This window comes from Balaenoptera ricei, chromosome 17 (assembly GCF_028023285.1).
Source record: "Balaenoptera ricei isolate mBalRic1 chromosome 17, mBalRic1.hap2, whole genome shotgun sequence".
Classification (NCBI taxonomy): Eukaryota; Metazoa; Chordata; class Mammalia; order Artiodactyla; family Balaenopteridae; genus Balaenoptera; species Balaenoptera ricei.
In genome coordinates this window covers 38,640,444-38,664,981 of record NC_082655.1, presented here as the reverse complement: position 1 = coordinate 38,664,981, position 24,538 = coordinate 38,640,444, and the positions used below count along the sequence as shown (strand labels likewise).

Sequence of the window (24,538 nt, the reverse complement as noted above, 5' to 3'; positions counted from 1 at the left end):
CCCTCACCCCCAATCCGGATAATCTGGCAGCAGATGGTGATGTTTCCTGGGTACATACTTCCCTGCAGCTGGTCCCAATTCCTGTCTCCATGACTTTAAAAAAAAAAAAAAAACGACTCCCAGATATTCTTCTCTTCTTCACTCAAGAATGCTGTGTCTTCTGCCCTGCAATCCTGTTTCCAAGTTGGCCTAGATAAAGATTAAAAAATAGTCATTTTGAGAGAAGGGATCAAAAGTGGAGGGAAAGGATTGTAATGTACCTCGTCTGTCCTGCTGGTCTTTCTGGTTATAGGGCCGACTTCCCTGACCCCTGATACAATTGTGGCCACAACTTGTCCACCTTTTTTTTTTTTTTTTTTTTTTAATTAATTAATTTATTTATTTATTTTTGGCTGCGTTGGGTCTTCGTTGCTGCGCACGGGCTTTCTCTAGTTGCGGTGAGTGGGGGCTACTCTTCGTTGTGGTGCGCGGGCTTCTCATTGTTGTGGCTTCTCTTGTTGCGGAGCACGGGCTCTAGGCGCGCAGGCTTCAGTAGTTGTGGCACGTGGGCTCAGTAGTTGTGGCTCGCGGGCTCTAGAGCTCAGGCTCAGTAGTTGTGGCGCACGGGCTTAGTCGCTCTGCGGCATGTGGGATCTTCCCAGGCCAGGGCTCGAACCTGTGTCCCTTGCATTGGCAGGCAGATTCGTAACCACTGCGCCACCAGGGAAGCCCTGTCCACCTTTTTATATCGTCTGTTCACTTGGGCAGGTGAGCTGATTGCACAGCTGGGTGTGCCTCTCTAACTAGGCAGCCTGTGAGAAAATGTTTCCCCCATTTGGGATAGAGTCTTGAGTCTTATGGCTTGCTTGTGGCTGCCTGCCCAGCTGCCTCCCAGCCCGCTGCTCTGGCCAGCACGGCCAGCACCACCAGCACCGGGACGGGCTGGGTATCGGGGTGCAGAAAGAGGGTGGGTGTGTCGAATTGTATCTACCTTTGACTGCAGGCCAAAGCCAGAAGCACACTTTTTAACTGGTTTGTTTTAATTCTCATCATCTTAGATTATTCATGCCTTTCTTTGGTCCTCCCCATTACTGTGATGACCAAGAGCTGACCATAAGATAGTTGCAGGACTTCTACGAAATTCTCAGGGCCCTTCCAGACAAATGCTACTCCTTCTCCTTACAATCGCGTGCCCGTCCCCCTCCCTCCCTACGTCCACATCTGTTATGGCCACTGACACTTTTAAATGTTGCCCATTTTCTCATTTATGGTGTTTGTAACTAATGATACAGTGATATCATCCACATGAGTAAATGTTCAACAATGCCGTTAGAAGTGAATTTTGATAAGTATTTATTTATATATGGTGTGTCCATATGAGATGTGAGATGATCAGATGGGTTAGAATTATCCTATCCTCAGGCAATGGTGGTATGTAAGAGATGCACTTTACCCATACATATCTGTTGAGCTCGTCCCCTAATTGAAGACTCTCTGTCTGCCCAAGGATGATTCAGTCTAGCTGACCTGTCCTGAAATAATGGGCTGTGTTTTCGGTGTGGCCGTAGTTAACTGGGGTTGGGATGTATGTTTCCCAGCTCTATGCCAGATCACAAAGAGCCTGATGCCATGACTGCATCTTTTTTGTAAATCGTGCTGGGCTGTGGATGGGGAGGCAGCTGGGGTTCAGCCAGGCCTGGCTCAGGAGCTAAGGGTGTCCTTGGCCCTTCATAAAGGCAGCCTCCACTTAGAGCCTTGATAGCAGGTGTCCTGAAGAACACTTCACTCGCTTTTTGGAAGGTTCTCTGAAGCATGGAGAGCAAGCCCAGTTTCCCAGGGCCCAGGAAGGAAGTAGACACAGTTATGCCCACACCCCTGCAGGCACCTTGGGCTCTCTGGCCTCTAGAGTGACGCCCATCCTCCCTTCCTCTAGGTCCCCTGGCCCCCAAGCTGTGTTTGCCTGTAGAAGTCTTCCTTGCCTTGGAGGGTTGTTCCACAGCCTGGGGGGTAAGGTGGGGAGAGGAACGGGGGAGTCTCTTCTACAAGCTGCAGCTGAGAGGACTCCTCCCATCTCTACCTCCTGGAAATTTCCCTGAGACAGACCTCGTACAAGGGCATCCCAGCACCAGGAAAGACTCTGTAGGCTAGATGTGCATGGAACACACAGCCCACTGCCCTGCGAGCTCCTGGAGGTTAGAGACCGGATCTTATTCGGACCCTGAGTTCCAGGCCTGGCCCACAGGAGATGCTCTATAAAGTTCAATGAATGAGAGAGTGAATGGACAGAGACCACCAGTCTTTTCATCCTGTGGCACCTGGCACAGGGTCCACCCCTGCCCAGTAACCTTCAGTGGCTCTCCACTGTCTCCCCCAGTTTCCAGTCGAGTGCCTTGATTTGGCAGTGGTCGAGAACCCCTTCCTCCCCTCCTGAGCCCCACCCAGGTCTTCCCTGCTCCCTCCAGTTCTTTAGGGGGGCAGCTCCCCTATCCTCTGAGTAAGCCCTATACCTCCAGCCCATCCTGTCTCCACTGAGGACAACGTCCCTATCCCACCCTGCTGGCGGAAACCCAGCCCAGGGCCAGCATCACCTCCGTGGGGAGCTTCCTGCCCCTCCCCCCTGCTGGGAGCAGCTCTGCTCCACCCACTGCAGGCAGGCTCCACTAGGACCTCTCGTGGCCCCACCTCGCCCTGTGGCTGTCTGTGTCCAGATCTAGAACCAGCGTGGCAGAGTAGAAAGAACACTGAACTGAGAGCCCAAAGACTGGGTTTAAATCTTGTAGCTCCCATGCTGGGCAAGGGAATTGACCTCTCTGGATCTGATTGTTCATCTGTAAACTGAGAATGATCATTTCTGCCTCTCTCTCAGGGTCTCTGTGTGGCACAGGGAGAGACATTCATTGGGAAACTTGTCAGTTGCCATAAACCCTAAGGTACTCTTGTTATGGTCTTGCTTCCCACTGCTGGACTGCCCCACACTGAGGAGAGGGCTGAGGTAGCATCCTTGCCTTGCTGCCTGGAGACCCACTCCCAGGGCCAGGCCTGCCCCCCTTGTGGGGCTCCAGAGATGGACCACCCTGGGAGGAGTCAGACTCAGGAACCCAGGGACTACCTTCTTCTAGCAAGTGGAGGGTGCTGATGGGGATCTGAGCCACAAGCATAGGGCACTGGGAATTTCGGTTGGGGATACTCCTACTGTGGACACCAGAGGTGGGTGTGCAAAGGCCTTTTCCCACCTGATGCCTCCCAGCTTGACTTTGAAGGACAGAAGCAACCCTGAGCAGGGCAAGAGGAGTGTATAAGTCTGATCAGGCTGCCATCATGAAATACTGTAGGCTGGGTGGCTTAAACAGCAGAAATGTATTGTCTCACAGTTCTGGAGACTGGAAGTCCAAGATCAAGGTGCCAGTATGGTTAGGTTCTGGTGAGAACCCTCCTCTTGGCTTGCGGATGGATGCCTTCTTGCTGTGTCCTCCCATGATAGAGAGAGAATAAGCTGTCTTATGTCTCTTCTTAGAAGGGCACTAATCCCATCAGGGGGGCCCCACCCTCATGACCTCAACTAACCCTAATCACCTCCCAAAGGCCCCACCTCCAAATACCAGCACATTGGGAGTTAGGGCTTCAACATATTAATTCGAGGGGAAACACAATTCAGTCCATCACAGAGAGTGAAGGCAAAAGACCACCTTTACCCTCGCATATTCACATTAGAGGTTTAACGGAACAGAAGGAAACTTAAAGATCTTTCCTTTCTTTTGTGGGAAACAGGCACAGGGAGAAAACTGGTGCCCTCAAGCTGGCCCTGGGGGTCAGTGACAGAGTCAGGACTAGAACTGGGGTCTTCTGACTTCAGGATCTCTTACCCAGTGTGAGATGCCCTTTAAAAGTACATCTCAGTTCAGCTGCTTCTGGTCTCTCTGAGAAAAAGCCTACACAGAGTTAGCAAACGAATGGCTGCTCCTAGTTTTACTACTTTAAAAAGCCAGCAAATGGTGTAATTCTCTCTCTCGGCCTTGGTTACCCTCTTGGCAGGGGGCCACTGTGGCTTTCTCCCTCGGGTTGGGGTTGGTTTTAATAACCTCCTACGTGGAGCGCCAGACGCAGGATTGCTGTCTGTCATCGCCACAGAGGTGCGAGTCCTTGGAACACATCACCCCATGACTACTGCACCACAGACGTGCATGAGTCACCATGAGTCACGTGCATGTGGAATCCAGATGTGAGGAGCGCAGGCTGTATCAGTGTGTGGGGCTGTTAGACACGGGCCCTAAAAACCTGTGCTATGTTCTGAAACTTCTGCTCACCTTGATCACAAATCGCAGACCCCATTCACGATGAGGGTTTAATTAATGTGTAGACCTGCCTCCTTACATGTAAAAAAAAGAGGATCCTTCTTTTACAGGGAAAATGTTTTCTTCCTGCACCCTGGGATTTCTCCTAATTCCTCTCATCCATTTCACTTAAGTGATGGTTCCCGATCAAGTCTGTCCTCACTCTCATCTCTGGATTTGAGTCTAGGTACTTCCTTAAGCTCTTGGTTCGTTGATTCTCAGTCTCCACAAGTATTTACCATGTACCTGCATTTTTGTGCTGGTCATATTGTGCTGGGCACTGGGCATCCCTGGGGTTGATGCAGGTTCCGTTTCTGCCCTGGCAGTGTTTAAAGTTTCTCAGGGAGGAAGGATATTAAAGATGGATCATCCATTCTGTGTGATGAGAGTCATGATATGGGAAGAAGAGGTGTCACAGGGGCGTGTGGCAGGGGGACCCTCACCTAGTCTAGAGAAAGTCTCCTGAGAAAGAGATGTTTGATCCAACACCTGGAGATTGATGGAGGGAGCTAGCCAGAGATGGAGGGTGTTATGGACTGAATGTTTGTGTCCTCCCCAAATTCATATGTTGAGAGTCTAACCCCCAAGGTGATGGTGTTAGGAGGTGGGGCCTTTGGGAGGTGATTAGATCATGAGGGTGGAGCCCTTATGAATGGGATTCGTGCCCACAGGGCTCTCCAGCCCCTTCCACCATGTGAGAATACAGGAAGTCTGTGACCCAGAGGAGGGCTCTCACCCAGCCATGCAGGTACCCTGATCTCAGACTTCCAGCTTCCAGAACTGTGAGCAATACATTTCTATTGTTTAGAAGCCACTCGGTCTGTGGTATTTTGTCATAGCAGCCCGAAAGGACTAAAACGGAGGGGAGCAGTCTTCCCAGGCATAGGAAATAGCACATGCAAGCCCAGGGTCCAGAGAGTGAACTGAAGGAAGCTGAGTGTACTTAGTACTGAGTACTAAACATTGAGTACTGAGTACTAAGTACTGAGTGCTGAGTGTGAGAGGGAGACTGGAGAGAGGTGAGCCTGGAGAAGCCGCTGGGACAAATCACCTGCAACATTTAGTTACATTAAACTATTTAGAGACCCAGCCTCCCTTGAGAAAACCATTTTAGTTTGTCTTCTGAGAATCTACCAGTCTATCTGAGCAGACTCCGCTGACCCTGCTGGGCTAGGATGACCACTGGATGTGCAGCTGGACCAGGGAACATGGAGGTGATAGACTTGTGATCTAATCACGCCTCTGCCCCCAGCACAGCTGACACTAATCATCTCTGCAGGGTAAGGGGCCTTGTGAAAGTCACTTCCTCTCTGTGGCCATCAGTTTCCTGGACTCTAAAGGAAGGAGTTGGACCACTTCATCCCCAGGGTCCCTTCCAGCCCGAGAATGAGGGTAGAGCCTGGCAGAGTAAGTGCTCCGTTAACACTTGCTGAATGAATGAATTCTCGGCGGGGTGCCCACCATTCTCCCCAGGCTGAAGGCACCCCATGATCGTGAGTCAGGGATGGTGGCTCTCTTTGCCTGTTGGGGAACCACTGAAGTGCTTTCCTAGTGGGATTACCTTTGGCTCTGGGGAGAAGCTGACTCCAAGCTGGTTTCCAGACTTGGTGACTGGAGGGCAGCTAGAGCCTGTGGTCGGGGAGTTACCACGTGTAGTTCTTTAATTATGAGTGACCGGAATGTCCCTGATGTGCAGAAACTGGACATTTTGCTGAACAAATATGAATTGCGTTCTGCGAGGCTGGCACGTGGGAGAGAAAGGGGCGCCCAGCTGACCGCCAGCATCCCCACCACATGGGTTCTGATTTAAAACACCTGCACAAAACCCCTGGGCGGTGGATCTAGTTACCCTCAGTTTTCAGAGTAGAAAACTGAGGAAATGTTTCCTTGTACTCAGCAGGCGTTTGCTGAGGACCTGTTGTGGGCCAAGCATTAAGTTAGGTCCACAGAGAGGAGGGCAGAGGCAGCCCGTGGTCCCCTGGAGGTCAGAGCCCATGGGAGCGTAGTCCAGTGAGGAGGTGGGCACAGATCCAAAGCAACCACATAACTAACTGTTCAGTGACAGCTGTGATGTTACCAGAGGGGGCAGATGCCTGGTGCTTTGGGCCCTATGCCGGGGGGGTCTAGGAAGACATCTGGAGGAGGTGGCGGAGGAAGGAGAGGCAGAGGAACGGCTGTGCAGAGCCCTGTGTGGGGAGAGCTTCTGGCTTGGCACTGAGGTTCTGAAAGAAAGTACTCAGAGTTGGGGGAGCGTGGATGAGATGACGCAGCAGGGCAGGTCCCGCGAACCTCACCAACGATTCTGTGTCTTATCCAGACTCTTGGAAGCATTAAAGGATCTCAGGCAGAGGGAGGGAGTGATGTGAGCAGATTCACATTTTGGAAAGAGGACTTGGGCTGAGTCGGGGAGGATAGGCTGGAGGGGGCGGAAGTAGGTTTGTGGAGACCCCGTTAGCAGACGATGTAGTAATAGCCCAAGAGAAAGACGATAGCATGTGGTTCATGATGGTGGAGGTGCAGAATCATCTGGACACTTGGTAAGGTCTCTGAACATAAGCTCTGGGTCCAGTGCCAGCATCTCACCCCTGGTGGTTTACTGGAATCATCTGTGGGGCTTTTAAAACATCTAGAAGCCCAGTCGGCACCCTGGACCCCCAGAAATAGAGATTATCTTACGGTGATTGATGCAACGTCCTTGGAGGACAATTTGAAAATATGTATCCAGTTGTAAATGTTCATTCCCTTTAACTAGGCAATTCCACTTCTAGATGTTTATCTTTCAGACATGCTTTCACATTGTACGCAAAACTACAGGCACACGAATATCCATTGCAATAATGTTTGTAATAGCAAAGCCTAGGAACCACCTAAATGCCCTTCCAATAAGAAACTGGTTAAATGAATCATGGTGCAGCCTTTAAAAATAATGCTGTAATGTGTCAAAGGTGAGCAAGAGGAGTACTTTTGTAAGATTTTTTTGTTTAAAGTTTATTCTATTTTTAGAATAAGTAAAAGGTTTTTACATGGTTTAAAAATCAGAACAATACGAAAAGACGTACATTAAGAAGTCTGGCTCCTATTCTTGCCCTTCCACCCATCCCCTACCTCCACTTCCCATCAGGAACGGGTAGTGGGCCGCCTCCAGGGCGGCCCCCAGCAATCCCCATCTCCTGAATTCACACACGTGTAGTCCCTCCTTCACTGTTGGTCTGTGTGACCAACAGCATATGGCAATAACAATGGTATGTCACTTCTCCAGTTACGTTATCAGAGACACTGTGGCTGCTCTCTTGGGAGCTCTCTCTCACTTCTTGAATCACTCACTCTGGGGGAAGCCATGTCGGGAGCAACCCTGTGGAGAGGCCCACATGGTGAGGAACTGAAGCCTTCAGGCAACCACCAGGGAGGAACTGAGGCCAGTGAATACATGAGTGAGCTCAGAAGCAGATCCTCCAGCTCCAGTCGAGCCTTGAGATCAATGCAGCCCCAGGGGACAGCTCGACTGCAGCTTCTTGAGAGACTCTGAGCCAGAACCTCCCAGCTGAGCCACTCGGGGATTCCACAACCTCAGAAACTGTGTGAGATAATACATGTTGCTTTAAGCTGCTAAGTTTTGGCATAACTTGTTTCGTAGCAACAGATAGCTAATATTCCATTTTTATTTGTGTATTATTTATCCTCCATGTTTCTTTGTGTGAATAAAGGCCAATACAAATATCTGTTTATATTTTTTCCCCTTTCCTTACACACACACACACAAAGTGGTGCACTGTATACCCTATTCTATGCCTTTTTTTTCTTCATTCAAGGATACTTATTGGAGATTTCTTCAAATCATTACATAGAGAACTGCCTCATTCTTTTTACAGCTGCTTCGTGTCTCATTGTATAGAATATTTATTCATCTTGTCTCCTGAGTAGTCGTGGACACTTGGGTTGTTTCCCACTTTTCATTATTACAAACAATGCTGCCGTGAATAACTTGAAAGTATACCAGGGGCTTCCCTGGTGGCGCAGTGGTTAAGAATCTGCCTGCCAATGCAGCGGACACAGGTTCGAGCCCTGGTCCGGGAAGATCCCACATGCCGCGGAGCAACTAAGCCCGTGTGCCACAACTACTGAGCCCACGCTCTAGAGCCCGGGAGCCACAACTACTGAAGCCTGCGAGCCAAAACTACTGAAGCCCACGCGCCTAGAGCCCGTGCTCCACAGCAAGAGAAGCCACCGCAATGAGAAGCCTGCGCACCTCAACGAAGAGTAGCCCCCGCTCGCCGCAACTAGCCCGCATGCAGCAACGAAGACCCAATGCAGCCAAAAATAAATAAATAAAATAAATAAATATTTTTTAAAAGTATATCAAATTATTGATACACTTCATATGTGCCAGGGTATCTGCAGGAGGGAATTCCAGAAGTGAAGTTGCCGGGTCAAAGGTACATTTTGTACTTTTGGTAGATATTGCCAGATACCCCTCCATAGGGGAAGTCTGCCCTTAATATGTTTGAATTTTGAACGATGGGCCTGTTTTGCCTTTAAAATAATCTCTGCAAGTGACTGATGCTCACCAGAGGGTGAGAACCGCAGCTCTCCTCTCTCTTGATCAGATGCTCTAAGGGGGTGAGGAGGGGATAGGTTAAAAACCCAAACTCTCTACATGCTTTTAAAGCATGCACACCACAAAATTTCCAAACAGCTATTAGTACAAAAGCCCAGGAGAGCTCAGAAGCTGGGCTGGGAGCTCCTGGGATAGTCTGCAGCCAAGAGTGAATACGCCCCCTGAGAACAGGGGCTTCAGGCTCAGCAGGCTCCTGATAAAGGATAGCAGTGCCACTCTGCCTAGTACAGGCTCAGACCATCACGGCTCGGCGTGGGAGAACCTGGGGGCCGATGAGCTTTCAGGGCCCCTGCACCGAGACAATCACTCTTCAAAATTGCAGCCTGAGATGGAACTACGGAGACAGGACAGGGCATGGGGGAAGCTCCAGAAAGATGGCGGGTGGGCTTCCCTGGTGGCGCAGCGGTTAAGAATCCGCCTGCCAATGCAGGGGACACGGGTTCGAGCCCTGGTCCGGGAAGATCCCACATGCCGCAGAGCAACTAAGCCCGTACACCACAACTACTGAGCCTGCGCTCTAGAGCCCACGAACCACAACTACTGAAGCCCGTGCACCTAGAGCCTGTGCTCCACAGCAAGAGAAGCCCGCGCACAGCAACAAAGACCCAACGCAGCCAAGAATAAAAATAATAAATAAACTTATAAAAAAAAAAAATAGAAGGGGTGTGCTCAGGGGGTTCTGTCTGGATTATGGCTTGGCAAGACTGGACTGAAAGAGTTATGTATAGCTATTTTATTGCATTGGAAAATGGAGTATTCTTAATATAAATTCATGGTGAGGAAAAAAGTGCTCGCCTCCACAGCCAGCCAGCTGTCTGTATTATGGATCACTCAACTGCATTTCCACTCAACACTATGTGAGGGATTACCCCAAGCCATCGGGTGATGTTCTGCATTAATAATGAGTCTAGACTGTGCCCAGAGAAGTAAGTCATGTTCAGAGCAAAGAGGAAGGGGCAGCTCTGTTTTGACTCTCCTCTGCAGTTGTAATGTTAGTTGATATAATGCCTTCCCATTGTACGATTTTGGCGGTGCTTCTGCCCAAACGAAGACAAGCACAATTCCCTTCATGTTTGGAAGCTTACTTTAGAATATAGCAATGCAGTGTAGCTAGGGAAAACATTTATTTAGCTAGGGATTTATTATCAGAAAATTACATGTTTAATCTGGTGCTATCACTTATTAGCATTTGATGTTGGCAAGCCATTAATCTTCCCAAACCGTAGTTTCCCTAGCTAGTAAATGAGAATAACAACAGCTGCTTTAATTAACGCATAGGGTGGTTCTCAGGACTCCCTTCCAAAAAAAATACTGCAAAAATGTCTTAGAAAAAAGCGTATGGTCTGTGCCTGACTATAAAAGTGATTATGCACTTTGGAACATTTATTTAATAACCTCATGTCATATGCATTGTAGAAGTTCTCCTCGATCTGAAATGATAGCGTTGACTCTCAGAATTATGTTTGGTTCTTATAAAAAATCACTTCCCACCTGTCCTCAGTAATGGGTTTTTTAAATATCAGCCTGGTTTTCACAGGTTCACAAACCAGCTCCCGCAGAAGCTGCCCCAGCCATGTGGACGGCAATGCCATTCTGCAGTTGCTCAGTCCTGTAACCTCAGAGTCACCTGTGACTCTTCTGTCATATCCATATGAAGATAAACTCTTTATATTAACCCATCAGCAAAGCTTGTAGGCTCTACCTTCAAAGCACAGGCACAGTCTGACCCCTCTCACCGGCCTCTCTGGGCCACCAGGATCAGTGCACTGGGTTTCTTCCAGCTCTCCGTGCTCCAGCCTTACCTGTGCCCCATTCTGTGCACGGTAGTCCTTTAAAAATAAAGTCAGTTCATGTCTCTCCACTGCTCAAAACCATCCAGTGACCCCTTCTTACTTAGATGCAACCACTGCCTGTGACTCCCACGTGGTCTATCCCGGCTTATCACTTGCCTGGCCCCCTGGTCTCCTTACCTTTCCTGAAACGTGCCACACCCACTCCTACCACTGCCATTTGCAGATGCTGTTCTCCTTGGATGCTGTTCTTTCCAAACACTACGTATTCACTCATCTCTTTCTTCAGGGCTCTGCTCAGCGTCACCTTCTCTGACTGCAGCATGTAAAATAACAAGCCCTCCCTATGCCGCAAACCAGCGGGCACTCTATATCCCCCTTGTCCTGCTTTTCCCCATAGCACCTTCCCCATATAACATATATATTTGTTTGTCTGTCGTTTGTCTTGCCCCCTCTTTCCTCCCACCCTTGCCACCAAATGTAAACTTCACAAAAGCAGAAACTTGGTTTTATTCATTGTTACATCCCCAGACCCTAGAAGAGTACCTGACTCAGAGAGAAGGGACTCATGAAATATTCCACAACTCGGTGAACAAACGAATGAGTGACTGGATGGATGGATGACCAAAGTAGGACACATACATGCATACATAAGCAGATATGTAGATAAGCTGACATTATAGTTATATGATAATCAATAATGTGGAACTTACTTTCTAATATTTATAGGCCATTTTTATCTCTCCTTTTGTAACTTTTCCTTCCATGTCTTTTGTTCATTTTTCCTATGGAGACGATCATATTGTTTTATTTTATGTGCTCTTTATATATTAAGAATTTTTGCTTATAGACATGCTTTCTATTTTGAAATGTGCCCTGTGGGATAAAGTACTGCTTTCATTTAAGGTGTCTGAAATGTCTTATAAGATTGAATAAGTAATGTATGAATCATTTCCTTTTTCTCTTTCTCTAATTCCAATTGGATTGTCAGAATTGGACTCTTGTGCTTTGGGGAACCATGGTTGTGAACATTCGTGTGTAAACACTGGAGGCTCTTTTGTGTGCCAGTGCTTTGAAGGGTATATACTCCGTGAAGATGGGAAAACCTGCAGAAGTAAGTTTTTATTGGAGTGGGCTCACATTACTGTATCTGACCTCTGCATGAAATCCACCGTACTGATCTCTGTGTATCAGTTACTCTCAAAAACCGATGCCACAAGACCACTAAATGTAATGTGGGATCCTGGATCAGAAAAAAAGGACTTTGGCTTAAAAACTAAGGAAATATAAATAAGCTATGGACTTTAGTTGATATTACTGTATCAGTAATGGTCCATTAATTGTTAACAAACATGTCACACTAGTAAAAGATGTTAATAATAGTGGAAACTGGGTATGGGGTTTATAGAACCTCTCTGTACTATCTTCAGTTTTTCTGTAGATCTAAAACTGTCCTAAATAATAAAGTCTATTAAAAAGAAAACAAACAAATGGACAAATGAAAAAAGTCAGTGCCAGAGCTACAACCAAAGGTGTTCATTTGTGCCCTGTGGAAAGAAACGACAGGTTGGCAGTGTGCTCTACTGGAAAGATGTACAGTCTGAAATCCAGTATTCTATCAGCTTCTAGCTCTGCCATTTATTAGCTGGGCAAGTTGCTTAACTTCTCTGAGCCTCTGTTTCTTTATTCTTAATTAGTATTGTTGTTGTCTGGTGGTGCAAATCCCTCTTAGAGACCACCTTATGATGAGGCCATTCTGTGTCTCAGAAAGCAAGGCCTCTTAGATGGGGCCAAGACACGTCTCTATATAGTCAAAGGGGGGTGTGTAACCCTGAGCAAATGATTCCCACCCCATCAGTCGTCTTTTTCTCAAGCTTCTCAAAAGTACTTTACAGAGAACACCTCATATTTCACATTTGAAGAAAAGATGGGTAACTGGAAGTATTTTTCTCATTTTTCAGAAAGGAAAGGTAAGGTTAAGTCATTCTCCAAAGTCATATGTCAGGGGAAAAGCCAAAATTAGATTTCAGTGCCACTAATCTAAACTGAGGTTTAATCTCCTAAGTAATCATACCAACAGTGTTTCCTTTCTGATATCACAAACTGCATCTGCAGAAAGCTGATGATGGCTTGCATATTTATGAGACACTGAAGTAGGTGCTGGTGAATGACGGCGGCGGTGATAGTGAGGAAGTTGGGAGAGTGAGCCCGAATTAGAGCCGCTGAACTTCATCCTCAGTTTTACCTTCCTCCCCACGGATCACTGAGCTCAGGTGGCCCTGGAGTCCAGTGGCTGAGATGGATGGAAATTTGCAGGTGAAGCCCAGGGAAAATTGATGCTGGTAACATTTAACTTGCTCTGCTGTCCTCAGGGAAAGATGTCTGCCAAGCAGTAGACCACGGCTGTGAACACATTTGCGTGAACAGTGGTGAGTCGTACATCTGCAAGTGCTTGGAGGGATTCCGACTCGCTGAGGACAGGAAACACTGCAGAAGTAAGTGGCTTCAAGGTAGAGGCGGACTTTTCCATCTGTGGGTCTTGGACAGTTGGAGAACTTCATTAAGCATTGAAAGTCTTCCTTTATAATCAATGTCACTATTGTAAGTTCCTGCCTTGGGTGCTCTGAAACTGTTGTGCTAGTGATCAGTACAACAGACCCTTAGTTCTTCAAGAATTTCTCAGTCAAGGTCCTGAGTTGTCAGGCTCTTCGCTGCTTTTCACTTTCTCCCAGCTGTAGGCCCTTTCCACAAGAGTTGTGTGGATGTCCAGAGCCTAGCACGGTGCCTGGCTAGTCATTGGGTGGGATTAGAATCTCTGCCAGCAATCTCTATAAGGATCAAAGAATAGTTATACTGCTATTTTTTCTTGGCAAACCTTATAAGTAAGGGCAGAAGGTGCGAGAAGGGCCGAAAGGATTTTCTGTGAGTCTTGTTTATCCGTTCTGTCATTTGCTTCTGTAGGTCACTCAAAACAGATGCTGAGTTTACTTAGAAGATATATTGGTCAGGGTTCTCCAGAGAACCAATAAAATGTATGTGTACGTGTGTGTGTGTGTGTGTGTGTGTATAGATCGATAGATAGACAGGGAATCTGTAGGGCAGGCTGGCAGGCTGGAGACCCAGGGAAGAACCGATGTTGCAGCTGTAATCCAAAGGCAGTCTGGAAGCAGAATTCCCTCTTCCTTTTGGGGAATTCAGTCTTTTTTTTCTCTAAAGGTCTTCAAGATAAGGCCCACCCACAATATGGAGGATAATCTGCTTTACTCAAAGTCTCCTGATTTAAATGTTAATCTCATCTAAAAAAAAATACCTTCACAGCAACATCTAGACTGGTGTTTGATGCAACAACTGGGCACCATAGCCTAGACAAGGTGACACATCAAGTTAACCATCACAGCCCCCAACAGAAGAGACAGGGTTGGCCAAGCTCAGTGAGGTGGGCAGTAGACAAGAACAAGGTGGAGATTTTTCCTCCACTGTGAGATTCTGAGCTGTTAATCCCTGCTTTGGGGGATCTTGACACTGTCCACTTGCTTTTGTGATACTCTGCTCTGGTGGGCAGGATGTTCCTTTTTTAGTTTAAAAAAAAAAAAAATTCACTTGCTGCTGAGGTTGATTTGGGGGAATATCCTCATGGATTCCCGAAATAACTGGGGGCCTCCACAGGTCAACCTTAGTGGGGTTGGGGAGAACTCATTCCGCATTCTTCTGCCAGGAAGAGGGGCTTCTACTGTTAGTGAGAAGTTCTGTCTGAAAAACCGATTCCTGGGATGCCCGTGGGTCCGTGGCCTGACTCTGCAGGGCTCCCTACACTAGCCTATGTTTTGCCTTCACAAGGTGGTGTCCTTCTACAGAGCCCATGGCTACAGTTCTGCCCATTATGTCTGCCTGAGCCATTTGTTCTTGCTTCTCTTTCTGTAAGCATGGGCATACATGTGCATCATTTCTTCGTTCAACATATTTTTTGCTCAATAAGTTGAGCTATTGTACACAATTGTACACAAGGCACAACTTCTTCCTCTGAAATTTGATTGCTAAATCAAATCCCACCATTCCCACTTCCAGAGGGATCTGTAGTCACTGATTCCAATTTTGTAGGAAGCTTCTCCTTGTAGGGAGCTAATGACAGAAAAGAACCAGAGAACCAAAGGCTTTCATGCCGCGGAGGAGGACTACTCAGGACACATCCTGCTTCAGCTGTGTCATCAACTGGTTGTATGACCTTGGGCAACTCTGTGAAACTTCGTTTCTTCAGTTATACATTGGGTATAATTATCCCTGCCCTCCTCTTTCCACAGGACGTTGTGAAGATTAAAAGGCTGTAACTACTTTGGAGAGTTAAAAGTATCTCACACATGAAAAATGTTAATCAGACAATTAAAACTGAAGCGTTTGGGATGTCTATGGGGAAAAATCAGTAGTTTGGGAAAATCAAAACTCAAAGCACATCGAACAATTCTAAAAATTAACAATAAATCCAGGACACCTGATTACCCATCTCACCATTCAGTTTCATGGGAACTAGAGCTTTCTGAGAGGAGGAGGTTTCCTTTACCATGCCGTATCCTGAGTATTAGACTGAAAAGGGGGATGTTATAGAGGAAGTTTGACCGAGATTTTTTTTAATGGATTATTTCTATGATCTGTCCTGACATGACTGTTCAACCCAGCTCATTTCTACATTGATGAGGTTGCTTAACTTCCTACATTACCCTCAGGGAAGGATGTCTGCAAATCAACCCACCATGGCTGTGAACACATTTGTGTTAATCGTGGCAGTTCTTACATCTGCAAATGCTCAGAGGGATTTATTCTAGCTGAGGATGGAAGACGGTGCAAAAGTAAGTGATCTCAACTTGGTTTTCTACCTTAATTTGGTTTGGGAGCAATTGCTTTTTGGAGTATTTGCAGGAAATAAATCCCTCACCTCTGCTTCTACCATAGACATAAATGTGTATGCATAGATACAGAATGGGGAAGAGAGAGCTTAACTGAACCTATGAAAAAACTTCTGGTTTTAGTTGACAGTAAGTTCACTATCAGCTAAGAGGCTAGAATGATCCTAGCTGAATAAGAATATCTGGAATGAGGGAGGTAAGACTTGTGCTTTTAAACTTAAAAAATAATACCTCTAAAGTAGCAGAAAAAATCTTGAGTTATTTTATAATCTCAGAGTAGAGAAGAACTTTCTAAACATGACATGAAACATAAAAGCCATAAAAGAAAAAAAAGGGAAAATGTATAGTGAGAGATTAAAGCTACCATACATTTTTTTTACCTGTTATCAGAGTTCAAAAATTTTGATGATTCCTTATATTGGCAATGGTGTGTGTGTGTGTGTGTGTGTATATATATTTTAAAAAAAAAATTTTTTTTTATTTATTTATTTTTTGGCTGCACTGGGTCTTAGTTGCAGCACGCAGGATCTTCATTGCCATGTGCGGGATCTTTTAGTTGTGGCACACGAACACTTAGTTGCAGCACGTGAACTCTTAGTTGCGGCATGTGGGATCTAGTTCTCTGACTAGGTATCAAACCCAGGCCCCTGCATTGGGAGCATGGAGACTTTAGCCACTGGACCACCAGGGAAGTCTCCAGCAATGGTATGTTGTAATAGGCAATTGTAAATTTATCACTAGGCATCTGAATTGGTACAACTTTTAGGAGGGCAATTTGGCAATATTTTAAAGGCAGTTCCAGTTCTAGGAGTTTATCCCACAGATAAGTGCATGTGTTCTTATCACATAAGAACACATAGCCATATTTAAAGGGATGTTTTGTGCAGCGTTATTTGCAGTAGCAAAAATGGGAAATAAGGTAAATGTCTATCCATAAGATACTGATTAAATAAATGATGGTACATCTATACAATAGAATACTATACAGCTGTTAAAAGGAATGAAGCAGCTCTAGATGTATCCCCAAGATATTTTAGGTGAAAAAAGCATGGTGCTGAATGGTTTTTATAGTATGTTACCATTGATGTATTTTGCAAAAGGCTCTCTCTAACCTATATTCTCTCTCTCAATATAGATATAGCTATATAGGTAGATGGAGATATATAGATATAGATACCCTTTGTAGTGTTTGAACTTTGTTCCATGTGCATGTAATATTTTTTTTAGAAAAAAAATAAAGAAAAAGGATAGAGACAAGATTTAGAAAGCATCATGGTGGGGAAGTTCAATACGATGTCAAGTGAAAAATAAAGGAAGATCTATGTAGAAAAAAAGATTTGAGGTACCTTTCAAATACCAAACTGACAATCTCCTCACCCATTATTTATATGACACTCCCCCCAGACCCCAGGGAAAGAAAGGACATCGGGGAGAAGCTACAGCTGAGTATGAGGACAAAGACACTTTGTCTCAGAGAAGCTGTGTGATTAATTAGTTAAGATCATGAGCTTCGACAGACCCAGATTTGAACCCCCTATTCATACATTTGTGTGACCTTGGAGAAATTATTTAACTTGAGTCTCAGTTTCTTCATATAATATGAAGATAATACCTCACAGAATCGTCATGAGGAATACATGATATCATGATTTAAAAGTGTTTAGCCCAGTGCTGGCACATTCCAATTGCTCGACAAATGGTGGCTACAAATGTAATCATCAACAGCAGAGCTGTCTACAGATGGGGCTTCAGTGGTGAAGTGATGAGTTCCTCATCAGGAGAGGTGTTCAGGTCCAGGCTGAATGAATGGCTACTGGGTAGGGATGCAGTAAAGATGTGAGCAACAGGGGTGGCTGGACCAGTGGCTTTTAAAGGTCTTGTCCAACCCTGAAATTCTGGAACTCTGTGAAAATTAAGTTCAGAAAGCAAAACACTGCTCCGTTCCAGTCTCATTGACTTAACTACCAAAAGAAAACATCCAAGGAAAGCTGAGTGATCTTCCTGCAAACAAGTAGCCAGCAAGAGGGACTGTCATTCTCCCTGGATCTGAAAGTGAGAGTCTGGCACCTCTCACCCTGATGCTCTTCCACTCGACCTAGGATTCTTGTTTCCTGGCGAAGCCTTCTACACCCCTCTATGCATGGAGGCTGCAGGTGTTGGTTTCATTCTGTAAGAAAAGAGTATATGGGGAAGAAGAGAAAACAGATTCACTGCTGGAAAATTATTTCACTATTTCTGAAATCTGCTGGAGAGTCATGTGCACACTCCTTGAGATTCAGGCTATGAATGTAAATGAAGCTCTGAATTGGCCTTTTCCTCTCATTAATAACAGATCAATAGGTTGGGTAAAGAGGACAAGCACTTAATGAAGAAAGAGAGGAACCCAACTCTTCCAACACACACACACACACACACACACACACACACACACACACACACACAATTACATTAGCGTATTAGTTAAGCCCAGGAATAGAAATATTTTTGCATGTGTGTCTTTACTTCCTAATATTGCTGTGCTTCATTTTCAAATATTAGACAGCTGCTTGATATGTAAAAGGGAATGTATATTGCATAGACTGTTTGAAATGAGATCATTCATTTGGAATCTGTAAATTTTTCTTATGCAGCCCTAAATAACAAAAAAACCTCTCCACACCCAGTTTGCTTACATATTTGCATAAAGCTTTTACTGTCACCCATCTGAGTTGCTTGGAAAACTTCCATATAGATAAAGAATTCACAGTGATAATTCATTTTAAAACTTTAAAAGGTCAATAGGGGGGAATTCCCTGGCAGTCCAGTGGTTGGGACTCCGTGCTTTCACTGCCGAGGGCCCAGATTCGGTCTCTGGTTGGGGAGCTAAGTTCCCACAGGCTGTATGGCTCAGCCAAAAAAAAAAAAAAAAAAAAAAAAGTCAATAGGATACTAACGGGTGTGCTACCCAATGGACACCACCTCCTTCGTTTATTCTGTCAACAAGTATTTATTTAACAACTATTGTGTGCCAGGTATTGGAGGTACAGAAATTAATGAGAAATGGCTCCTGCTGAGGAGGAACTGGCAGACGGGAGGAGGACACTGACACATAATTAACTAGCCGTTGTACTGTGTGGAACACTGCACAGAGGAGTACATTGGACTGTAAGCAACGTGGTGTCAGGGAGTTTGCTTTGGTCACTGTTGCAATCCTGCTGCACTGACTGCCTTACACAAAGCAGGTGCTCAATAAACAATGTTTTGTCGACTAAATTAGTCGTGTTAGGGCTACACAGAGAGTAACTAAGACAAGCTGAGTTACTAGGAAATCTCCCTGGAAGAGGTGATGGCCGAGCTGAACTGGAAGACTTTCCAAGTCTGTTGTCTGTCAGATGCCAGCACCGGGGTGGTATCACCCGCCTGGAGTAAAGTTATTGGAATCTTTTGGGTGCTGTCAGACCCTTCAGAGTACTATACACACAGTCCCTCCCAGACCTGGCTGCCGGTGACCCAGGGTACAGCGTGGACCTGGTTTCCAATTTGTACATCTGCTGTGTGTTTTTGCTTGTGGAAAATACTACTTTTTAACAATTTGACAAGCCGCATATAAAGGCAATTCTGAGCATTACTGTTGCTCGTTACTCTCCCTACACTGTCTGTCCTGTGTATTATGTAAAGAATAAAGGTGGCTCTCCCAAGTGGTTATGCCTCCAGTGGAAGCACAGTTTTCTTCTCCTCTTGTGCATAAGTGATTTTTATCATTTAACTAGCTCAACTTTCCTTTCATTCCTGTAGGATGCACTGAAGGCCCAGTTGACCTGGTCTTTGTGATCGATGGATCCAAGAGCCTCGGAGAAGAGAACTTTGAGATTGTGAAGCAGTTTGTCACTGGAATTATAAATTCCTTGGCAATTTCCCCAAAAGCCGCTCGAGTGGGGCTGCTCCAGTATTCCACGCAGGTCCGCACAGAGTTTACCCTGAGAAACTTCAGCTCGGCCAAAGACATGAAAAAAGCTGTGGCCCACATGAAATACATGGGCAAGGGCTCTATGACTGGACTGGCTCTGAAACACATGTTTGAGAGAAGTTTTACCCAAGTAGAAGGGGCCAGGCCTCTCTCCGCACGGGTGCCCAGAGTGGCCATCGTGTTAACAGATGGACGGGCTCAGGATGATGTCTCCGAGTGGGCCAGTAAAGCCCAGGCCAATGGTAATATGGGATGGAGGCGTGGTTTACACCACTCAAGGTTCGGGTTTCTTAAACTCAACTTGGTGTTCACATGGGGCCACAGGAGTGAGATTCTTTGAGCAGACAGAAAGGCTTCCTGTCACCACTGTTACACACCTTTACTAAACTGCCACCTAGTGGCCTTAAAGGCACCCCACAGGAGTTAAAGGACTCGGGAAGGATACGAAAATCTTGCAGACTGGCAGGTTGGTCTACACACAGACTATACCTGAGTAATCATCTACTGTGATTTACTAGCCAGGGTGTGACCGCCAGAGCAGAGAATCAATCCTGCACGTGCTATTTAACCAGAGAAATACACAACAGTTCCGACACTGGTCTGGTTGCTTCAGAATCACCTGAAGAGCTTGATAAAAATAGACTCCTGATAGGAAGAACGCTTACCAATACTTTTCTTTTTTAAGCAGTGCTTCCAGTGAACACTCTGGGAGTGCAGTAGCCTTAGGACAGCGAATACTCGTGTGTGTTTGCAGGAGGCAAAATTTAACTTTTGAGAAAATCAAAATGTCACACAAGATCATGACTCTAAACTCTTGCTGCTCAGTAGAGCTCAGCCTCTTCTCTGAGGTTTGTCTGACTCCATGTATAACGCAGGGGGCATTTGAGGTGACTTCATTTGTGTATAGATGTCAAGTGTGGCGGGGGAATATAGCTCTTGACGAAAGGAAACCCAAAAGCTATGATGGTTGGTGGAGAGAGCTTGAGGGAAAGTGTCTGGATCTCCCTTGGGGAGATGAGAAAGCTTGAGGCTGTGAAGCAGTTTGCTTGAAAGCTGCTTTCTTTAAGAACCTGTCGAGGGCACATTGCTTCAGCAGGCCCTGTAAGAGGGAAAGGACATGTACCAACCAGGGCTTCATCCAAGACGCTATGGACTCAGTGCCTCCATCAGGCATGGAACACAGTACATGTGTGACCAGCCCTTGCTGAGTGAATGAACAAAGGATGAAAGTGCTGGCAGTAGCATTGGTGAACTCCGTTCCTGCTCACAGAAAGGCCGGTTCACGTCAGCATTCAGTCACTCTCTTCACAGAGGAGGCCGTTTTATTGATATTGCTTACGTCACTCTTTTCTTCTGAACCCAATAGAGTAGGAGCCACAAAAAGTGTCCTGCCTGAATCATCTGGGTGGATTGTAGAACTGGCTGCTCACACCCAGTTCCCCTGCTTCTAGACTAGCTTACCTGAGCCTATGTCAAACCCACAGACCCCTCTAACCTGCATTCTTAAAATGTATAGAGGAAAGCACCCTGTCTCCAAAGACAGTTGTCAACCCTTTTATTTGTCTCATTGAAGCCAATCTACCTTACTCTTACCCACTCAAATTTCCACGAATCCTCCAAAGACAGGTGGTGGAAGAAACAGATGTTTACTTGGTTCTTGAATCAACAAGATTTATCTGAAGTGACATCCTCTAATGAATTTAATTACTGCTATGTATAGCTAACACAATCTTAAAATAGTAGTTATCCTTTTTAGGAAGTTGTGCATAAAGTCACTGGGCTCTCAGACAAATATGCTGAACTTGGCTGTTGACCTGACATAGACTTTAGAACGAGGCCAACTCTTGCCCTTTGGCTTAAAGAGCCATTTTTATGTCCATTTAAAAAAAAAAATCTAGTCTAATGAATTAGCCAGAATAAGATACCTGCTGAAAATCAAGCAGAACTTAAGTTCTTATTATGTTTTACTTTCAAATGAAGGGGATATTGGGGAAGGGAGTCTAATGATTAATTTTGTTTAGAAAAGCTTTTGGAACAATCTCATATGCCTCTTGGAATCTAAGGTTGATACTTGGGTTTGTTCTTTTTTCTGACTTACTTTGGGGATTTCCACTGGTCTGCAGATTCTCCTTTTCAGCTTAGCACCTCCTCACAAGGCTTTGTCCTCCCAAGATGGGTGGGCAGAATCCAGCTTCACTTGGCCGCAGGTCACTTAAAGTTCCTATCTGTACCTCTGAGAAGTAGAAACTAGGTTACAAGGTCATTAACTGACCTGTTTCTTAGAATTCTCCCAGAAGAGATTCTCATTTAGCAAGCAAGCCATAAGGTAGTGCCCTTTTCTACTTTACCCACAAGGCTAATTCAGGGGAAAGTTGAAGATTTGTTAATGACCTTGTCCAGAGCTGAGCAACAGGTTGGTGGTCTAGCTCCCCAACCTCTCCTTCATGCCTCACCTTCCTCTCTTGGATCCCTGTCTTTTGCTCACAAAGCCAAAATTAAAATGATGCAAAAGTAAAGGGAGGTTGACATGGACCCCTCAAATCACACCACTTATTAATATCTAGCTGGCTTTGGGTGCAGTACACACAACTTCCAGATCCTGGGAATACAACTCCAACTACTGTGTTTTTTTTTAATTTAAGTAAAGTTGGTTTACAATGTTGTGTTAGTTTCAGGTGTACAGCAAAGTGATTCAGATTATATATATATCACATATATATTATATATAATCACAGATTATTCTTTTTCAGATTCTTTTCCATTATAGGTTATCATAAGGTATTGAATATAGTTCCTTGTGCTATACAGTAGGACCCTGTTGTCTATTTTATATATAGTAGTGTGTATCTGTTAATCCCAAGCTCCTATTTTATCCCTTCCCCCCCTTTCCTCTTTGGTAACCATAAATTTGTTTTCCATGTCTGTGCAACTACGCTGCTCTTAATTTGCTCTGTTCCTTAGGTGTAACCATGTATGCTGTTGGGGTAGGGAAAGCCATTGAGGAAGAACTACAAGAGATTGCCTCTGAGCCCACAGAAGAGCATCTCTTCTATGCCGAAGACTTCAGCACGATGGGCGAGATAAGTGATAAACTACGGAAAGGCATATGTGAAGGTACTATAGCTTACGTCTAGAAGAGACCTTAGCAAACACAGCAGCACGTGAATGAGAAATTCTCAATCCATTCCTTCAAAGTGCTCAAAAAAGTGCCTCCCTTGTAGGCAGGGCCAGTGAAGCCCAGAAACACTAAGCACAAAAAGTGGAATAGGGGAGAGGGAAGACAAAATAATAGCTAACGTTGCTTGAGCACTTGCTCTGTACTGAGCAGTGTGGTAAGTGTTCTGACACATGGCAAAATTCTTAATCCTCACAAAAACCCTATGGAGATGATCACGAAACTAGAAAAAACCATTATATGAATCAGGAAAGCTGATGCACAATTTTGGGATACACCTGTAACTAGAGTGGAAAGGGATGGTAGTCCTTCCAAGCTCACTGATGAAAATTTAAAGAATGCCCTCTTGCACGGACTACTTGTTTACAGAACATTAAACTGCCGTTTAGAATTTAGATTTTCTTACGCATAGGAGCCCCTTGTGCTTTTCTCCAGTTCACTGTTGTGCCGGGTGTCCTTGCATATAGCAGTTCTCACCATTTTTCCTTTTATTCCTGTCCCAGCTTCAGTCGCCAGTAAAATCCCAAAGTGATGTGTCTTATTCTTCCATAGGAAAGAGCAATGGGATGAAAGAGGCCAGGAAGGGAAGGCCTTTCAGATTTCTAATGCAACTTGGTAATGTTCTGCCTTTAAGCTCTTTCATTTAAGCTGAAACACCTCAAATGGAGCTGCTGCCACTGCAACTTAATCCTTGGACAAACTTAATTTTTTTTCCCACCCTACCTTCTAGACGTAACATTTTGGGGGATATTCTTAAGATGCATTTAAGGGATCCAAGCTTCTCTTACTAAAGAGAACTGCCCTAGAAAGGTCTTAGATTATCGGGGGAACCAAGTGCTTTTGTGAATCGGTGGTGTTACCAAATCAAACCAGAACATCCTGGGTGGTGGCAGGTAGGTAAGGAGTTGGTCTGGGACCAGTTTTCTAAAGAACACATGCGCCCATGTGGACAAGTGTCACTCTTTTGGTCATCTTTTACCTCTCAGCTCTGGAAGACTCTGATGGAAGACGGGATTCCCCAGCAGGGGAACTGCCAAAGAGGGCCCGCAAGCCAACAGGTACATTTTTTAAAAGCAGTATTTTTAGAATCTTTGGTTGATGCTTTGCACCATGGTTTCCCCACAGACAAAAGTTGTTCCATCACACAGGAAACATTTACTCTACATTTTTTTAGCCATAGTTGGTAATAGCCTCTCTGCTGACAGTCCTTCTGCCATAGTATGTCCCAAAATTAAGCTATGTACCCCATTCTATGTACCCCATTCTATAAGTACCAAGTACCTTACTCTGACAGTTGATGGCTGTATTATAACCACAACCATGTTAAACAGGTTTGACTTCAGTTTTCTTTTTCTTTACAGAATCTGAGCCAGTCACCATAAATATCCGAGACATACTTTCCTGTTCTAATTTTGCAGTGCAACACAGATATCTGTTTGAAGAAAACAATCTTGCACGGTCTACACAAAAACTTTTCCATTCGACAAAATCCTCAGGTAGTTCCAAGTAAAATATTACTATAGGGTAATTTGCTATCAGCCTCTCAATTTGCCAACAAACTCAGCTTAAGGGAGGACAGGAAAGGAGGAAGTAGGAAGTAGGAGAGGGGGAAAGAGAAGAACTTAAGAAAAATGAGAACTAAAAAAATAAACTAAAAGAAAGTGGAGTAGTCTTCCCGCAGTCCACAAAAAAGGGCACTTCCAGCATTGGAAGCACATACAGCCCTTTCCTGGTATTTACTGGATCTGGCTGCATGGAAAAAGTTGAACATTTCTTTCATTATGGTTTCCTTCATATGCTGATT

At 45.2% G+C, this 24,538-nt stretch overlaps 1 protein-coding gene across 3 annotated transcripts in view; it reads left to right on the top strand.

Annotated features, from left to right (window-relative positions):
* The window catches only part of MATN2 (matrilin 2), a 159,576-nt gene that overhangs the window by 132,526 nt on the left and 2,512 nt on the right, over nucleotides 1-24,538 (top strand). For 2 of the 3 annotated variants that reach the window (XM_059901683.1, XM_059901681.1), the window contains exons 11-17: nucleotides 11,707-11,829; nucleotides 13,088-13,210; nucleotides 15,434-15,556; nucleotides 19,388-19,801; nucleotides 22,521-22,673; nucleotides 23,721-23,792; nucleotides 24,096-24,230. In XM_059901683.1, the coding sequence (XP_059757666.1) occupies nucleotides 11,707-11,829; nucleotides 13,088-13,210; nucleotides 15,434-15,556; nucleotides 19,388-19,801; nucleotides 22,521-22,673; nucleotides 23,721-23,792; nucleotides 24,096-24,230 (1,143 nt within the window). The remainder of the gene's footprint in view (nucleotides 1-11,706; nucleotides 11,830-13,087; nucleotides 13,211-15,433; nucleotides 15,557-19,387; nucleotides 19,802-22,520; nucleotides 22,674-23,720; nucleotides 23,793-24,095; nucleotides 24,231-24,538) is intronic. The other variant, XM_059901682.1, reaches the window with a different exon arrangement.